The sequence below is a fragment of the Cydia pomonella genome, chromosome 8 (assembly GCF_033807575.1).
Source record: "Cydia pomonella isolate Wapato2018A chromosome 8, ilCydPomo1, whole genome shotgun sequence".
Classification (NCBI taxonomy): domain Eukaryota; kingdom Metazoa; phylum Arthropoda; class Insecta; order Lepidoptera; family Tortricidae; genus Cydia; species Cydia pomonella.
The window spans coordinates 19,748,963-19,754,610 of NC_084710.1; the positions used below are offsets into that span (position 1 = coordinate 19,748,963).

The following is a 5,648-nucleotide window of genomic DNA, read 5'->3' on the forward strand; positions in this document are numbered from 1 at the left end:
TAACTTCAACAGTGAGTCTACTGGTAACGTTCTAGTAAGCTCATAACTATCAACAAACACCATGTTTCTTCCGATTGTCCTGGCGACGGTCTGCCTTGCCAGCAGCACGGTCTTGGCTGCATATGACAAGCCATTCTACGACGTGGAAGACGCTGAGAACTTGTTCAAGGACTTTGTCCAAGAGCACAAGAAAGTATACCACCGAAGGGAGTATTATGAAAGGCTTGGGATTTTCAAGAAAACCTTGAAAGATGTAAATGAGCGAAATGCCGAGTTTCCTGATACCGTGTTTGAAGTGAACCACTTTGCTGATTTATATCCTCATGAGCTAGAGCAATACAATGGTTTCAAACTTCCGGAGAATATAGCGAGTGTAAAACTTCCCGATGGGCCGATTCCTACGGAGGCCCAGTTTGACTGGCGGGACAAACATGCTGTTTCGCACGTTAAGAGCCAAGGACAGTGCGGTAGTTGCTATATCTTCAGCGCTGTAGGTAAGTTCACTCAATTTTACTAGTTCTTTTATTGGTACCTCTTTGAGAATTAAGTAATCAGTGTCAATCTATTTATGTTGCACAAATGCCCCTCACCATCTTTCGCCTTTATTTATGTTATTCTTCATCAGTCCTTGATATGTCTGTCATCACATAGGTTCTATTCTCTCGTGGCCTTTATTCATTGTTTGGAATTATGAATAAACAAAAAAAGGTCCTTGTCCTTACTTATTTATATCTTCCTTGTTTATCTGTTTTCAAAATAATTTCTTCATTACCCAACGCTTATGAGTTTTTATATTTATAGAAAGCGTTTTAAACGTAAGTATTTAATATGAAACCGTTAAAAGACTTTATAGAAACTTGATCCTGTATTTTTCGTGTGTTATCTGTTGGTCAAGCAAATCTTGTCAGTAGAAAAACGCGGCAAATTTGAAAAATCGCGGGCTAGCAACACTGTGTTCGAATAATTCCAAAATCGCGTGTAATCTGTGTTTTATCTGTAGAATGTGGATCGTCCATCTTGTTTGTTTACATTCCGAATCGGTGCTAATTCAAGAGAAATTTCTGCTCCCAGCATTAAAATAAATATCAATATATTAAATAATATTGTGCATGACCATAAGCAAAGTCAAGATGCCTACAATGTAAGTAAAATCATGCTCGTTGATCTTAACCATTAGAAAATTTTGAGGTTATGATAATTACTTCAAGATCCCGGAGAATTTTTAAGATAATGTGCAGTTTTTTCTGTTTCAGGGTTAAAAGGCTTAAATAAAGATAAAACGTATGCCTAAATATATCCAATAAGACCACGAATTGTGCCCTCGAAACCGCAACTGATTCGATTGTTCCCAATATCAACAGACGAAGTCCTCAAATATTTTCAAAGGTAACTTTTTTAAACAATCTTAAGACGTTTAAGAACCTTGATTATACCTACTTTCTTTCGCAACATCAACCTAATACTTCCATATGTTTGTTGCAGGATTAAAACTCGCCCAATATAAGGCGTTCGTAAAAGTTTCTCTTCATACAAAACTTACCTACGGCGGTTTACGTACATACGTGTACATGTACAACGCAAACAAGACGAAAAATAAACTTGTTAATTAAAAAAACTAAAAAAATTGGGACAATAGTTTAGATTATTATTGTAAAAGTTGTCAGTTTGTTAATCATCACGAAAATATATTATTTAGGCTGATTTGTTTCATGCACTCAGCTATTGCACATGTATACCTATGGAAAATCCTAGTTTATACTTTCTGAAGTTGGTATGTACCTATTTAAAAGAAGTTTTAAGTCGCTTTACCTGTTTGTTCAATAAATTAAAATAATTTATTCAGTGTGCATAATTTTAGAAAAATATTTTAACATTTAAATCATACCTTCTTTTATCCAGAAACAATATAACTCCATATTACTCACATGAGTGGAAGTTGTTAAGTTTCCATTGTCAAGGTATCTTTGATTAATATTTTGAGTACCTGAAATTGTGTCAGTTCCTGACAAGTCTTGAATAGACTAATGTGAAAGTTAATAAAATTTCTTAACAGCATTCTCCTGATATCTAAATGACTTTTTTAAATATCTACATATAAAATATGATCTAGCCAATACATATACCTGTATAAAAACAGTAGTGTGAGCAAAACCTTACCAAGCTAGCATGTAAGAGTGGTCTCAGAGATATTGGAATATCTCTGTACTATAAATTAGGCAAATTGCTTTAGACTAAGTTTTATGTGTAACTACTACTATAAGAATACATTTTGAAACTTGGAATGGAAACTTTAAACTTGAAATTACAAATTTTCAAACAGATCTGTTTTATGCTTAAGATGCAATAAGTGACTAGGTACAAAGTATTCTGATGCTTGGAGTGGACCAGTAACATTGGTAACTTAATGATATTTTTTCAATGAATGGCCTGAATTAAGTGTAAGTAAGCTAAAGTGACCCGTATCTTAATTGCCTTGAAATTAAATGAACACCAAAATATCTGCAGTTGTGTTTTATTTATTTTTAATCTGTATATTTATATAAATATATTGTAAAACCATTTCAAAATTACACTGGTATGTGAATGTGACATTGTTCAAGAGAAATACACTAATTTACAATTAACAAGTGGCATAATTATTTTCTTTGGGCTTCTTCAGTTTCTGAACTGATGTTAAAAACAGCTTTCTACCGTGGTGCTCATGTTCTCTTTGCTCCCTATTTGTCTTCTAAGTTAGCTAAAACAGAATAAAACCATATCAAAATGATGTAAATAGTCCAGATATTTGATATTTAATAAGCCCTGCAATTGTGACAAGAATAGTTACAGTGATACCCTACCAGGGCTACCGCTGCCAGTGATGGCTCAGGGGTTACTTACCTAGGTTTTAATATTTACCTATATAAAACAATGGATTGTTTTATTCTAGTTAAATCCAGTAGTATAGGTACCTACTAACAGATCGTTTGGTAAAAAGTACTCAAGTGCAAATGCCTTAACCTTTACATTTATTTAGCTATGACATCTTCATGTTTAAGTTGAATATATATGTAGCAGATCTGCTCCTAAGCATACCAAAGGTTAAGAATGCGAGCGCTCGCCTTTTGCGTCCACCTTTTACTAAGCATACAAACCTTTATTTTAATTCAATCTATTGATATATTTTTCGATTGTACCTACCTAAATATGTCTAATTAGCTTTTGAAGGTTGCATAAAGGAGCATTTGTATTGCATTTTATCGTGATATATCTTTAATATTGAATTCCAACCGAGAAATCTGATAATATATTAAAATCCAGCTACCTGCGGAAGCAATGACTTGATTCAAACATTATTTTCTCCAGCATAGTCCGTTTGCAAATAGGTATTTTTTGATCTCGTTTATCATATTGATTGACATCGTTTTTACTCCAGTTTAAATTGTCCCTCTCATAATAATAACAATTTCCAAATGCTTCAATAAACCGCGAGCGGCAGTTTTAGTTGACGTACGAAGAGCGCGCTCAGCGGAAAAAAAATGTTTCGGTTCGATGTACATTGCTGCTTTTCTTAGCGCAATACTGCTCTGTGAGTGTTGCCATACTTCAGTTTGCTTTACATTGCTACTGACAGACTTTGCTTGACAGACTATATATATCTCAACAATCAAGGAAAAATCTTTTTGAAAGTATAGCCAGAAGGAGGTGAAATATGTGCTTAAAGTTTTTAAATTGCAGGCGAATTTCAAAGTATAAAATACTAAATTAATTTATTCGCAGGTGATATTGAAGGGCAGTACGCCATCAAACACAAGCAATGCCTAGCCTTGAGCGAAGGACAGGCCCTTGACTGCCTTGACCATGGAAGTTGCAATGGAGGATGGATGCACGAAGTTATGCAGTAAGTGATTTTCGCTGACTAAATAGAAAGCGTAGTTCCGTCGTGCCCGATGATGCAGTGAGTACCTCATTAGCTACTGGTAGCAAGTTTGCAAAGCGGAATATGTGTCCGTTAAGGTTCAAGTAATATAATACTTATTTATCATAGGAAGTAGAACATTAGCTATAAAGTTTAATTTGCATAATCTCTACTATTATTATATTATATTTAGTATAATGAATATTAAAAAATATTTTAAGTGATGCTATGTGTAGCACAATAAAATATATACTTTTGAACTTGAATTTTAGAGATTTATCTGTATTTGGAAAAGTAATCCGGAATATTACATAGATACTTTTGACACTTTGTTTCAGTCGCTACTATTGACGCTGACTGTACAAGGTTTATCTTTCCCTAGTCACTGATAATTTCAATCATATATTTAAAAATGCGTTAATTTCAGGGAACTAGCTCAAAAAAAGGAAAAGTTGGAAAAGGAGTCAGACTATCCCTATAAAGATAAAAAAAGAGATTGTAAAGAAGACGCCAGTAAGGGTATTGTGCTGGTAAAAAATGGCACTAAGCTCACTATCGCCGACGAGGAGGAGTTGAAGAACAAATTGGTAAACTTAGGACCTTTAGCAGTCGGTGAGTATCTCACATCGTCTTTTTGACATTCTCATATTTGCTTGATTCATCCTTTCGTCTTCCTGAGTACTTATTTAAGCCAAACTTTTATCGGAAGTCGATATAGATTTAATATCTAAACTTTGATAAGTACTAATTATTTGTATCTAAAATAATATAGGTAGTAATGATACAAAATGTCAGTTGTATAAAAATATTAGATTGTGTCCGACTGTTCATATACATAGTATCAAATCTTTTAAGGAAAGGTGAGGAGACCGTTACCCTTTTTTTGGGCAAAGTTAATAAGTTCACCCAGGGCAATTGCAAATATCCATAAGGCCAATACAAGAAGTAATGAGCTAGCCTCTTGTATTCATGACATACTTTCAGCATTCATTATAATTCTCATTATTACTCACTTCTTAAGATTGCATTTGCCCCATAGTTGCAATTGCCCTGGCTGACCTTAACCTTTCTTTTCTTGCAGCTCTAAACGCCGATGACTTTTTCCATTACGAGAAAGGTATACTAGAACCTCGTGACTGCAAAAATCAACCACCTAACCATGGCGTGGTCCTGATCGGGTATGGAGAAGGTTAGTTAGAATTTAATAAATAATAGGTATTTTTAAAAGTAAAATTTAAGTAACTGAGAATTCTCTGAGTAGATAATTAAATTCAAAAAATCATAAAATAATATTCTACAAGTTGTAAATCAGCAGCAATAGAATTCAAATATACCTACAGAATTAAAACTGTTTTTCTTTCACAGAAAAAGGCAAGAAGTTCTGGATTATTAAAAACTCGTGGGGAACGGGTTGGGGTGAAAAAGGCTACGTGAGGCTGTTACGAGGAGTCGACGCTTGCGGCATGGGCACCAGCTACACCGCGCACTCCGAAGTGGTTTAGGCTCTCTTTATCATCGCTTTATTAAAAGGGCACTAGCTACGGCACCTTATCTTCACCCGTTAAATTTACCGTGCATTCCTGGATTGCATGTCGCACATAAGTCGCTTCACTTACCATAACTTTAACGTTAATGATGTCATCATTACCTTAATCAATGCATCTCATTAATCAAAATTTTACTTTTGGCTTAAATTTTATAAATTTCTTAATATTTGGACACTAAAATAAAATTGTTACATATGTTTGAA

At 34.2% G+C, this 5,648-nt stretch overlaps 1 protein-coding gene and 2 long non-coding RNA genes across 3 annotated transcripts; 2 read left to right on the forward strand and 1 right to left on the reverse strand.

Annotated features, from left to right (window-relative positions):
* On the forward strand, positions 1–5,648 carry LOC133520807 (procathepsin L-like). The gene is made up of 5 exons (XM_061855475.1): positions 1–494; positions 3,760–3,880; positions 4,326–4,510; positions 4,980–5,087; positions 5,264–5,648. Exons 1-5 carry the CDS (start codon positions 62–64, stop codon positions 5,398–5,400), a joined length of 984 nt encoding a protein of 327 aa, XP_061711459.1. The 5' UTR covers positions 1–61; the 3' UTR covers positions 5,401–5,648.
* LOC133520808 (uncharacterized) lies at positions 891–2,500 on the forward strand. Its single transcript, XR_009799808.1, has 2 exons — positions 891–1,386; positions 1,483–2,500. It is a non-coding gene; the product is annotated as an uncharacterized LOC133520808 (long non-coding RNA).
* LOC133520810 (uncharacterized) lies at positions 2,496–3,631 on the reverse strand. Its single transcript, XR_009799809.1, has 2 exons — positions 3,305–3,631; positions 2,496–2,737 (listed from the first exon to the last, which is right to left on the reverse strand). It is a non-coding gene; the product is annotated as an uncharacterized LOC133520810 (long non-coding RNA).

What these genes read in the sequence shown, in the direction of transcription:
- LOC133520807 (XM_061855475.1), top strand. Translation starts at nt 62, where the DNA reads ATGTTTCTTCCGATTGTCCTGGCGACGGTCTGCCTTGCCAGCAGCACG. An exon ending in TGGATGCACGAAGTTATGCA is followed by an intron (nt 3,881 to 4,325) that starts GTAAGTGATTTT and finishes CGTTAATTTCAG; the next exon opens with GGAACTAGCTCAAAAAAAGG. An exon ending in CCTGATCGGGTATGGAGAAG is followed by an intron (nt 5,088 to 5,263) that starts GTTAGTTAGAAT and finishes TTTCTTTCACAG; the next exon opens with AAAAAGGCAAGAAGTTCTGG.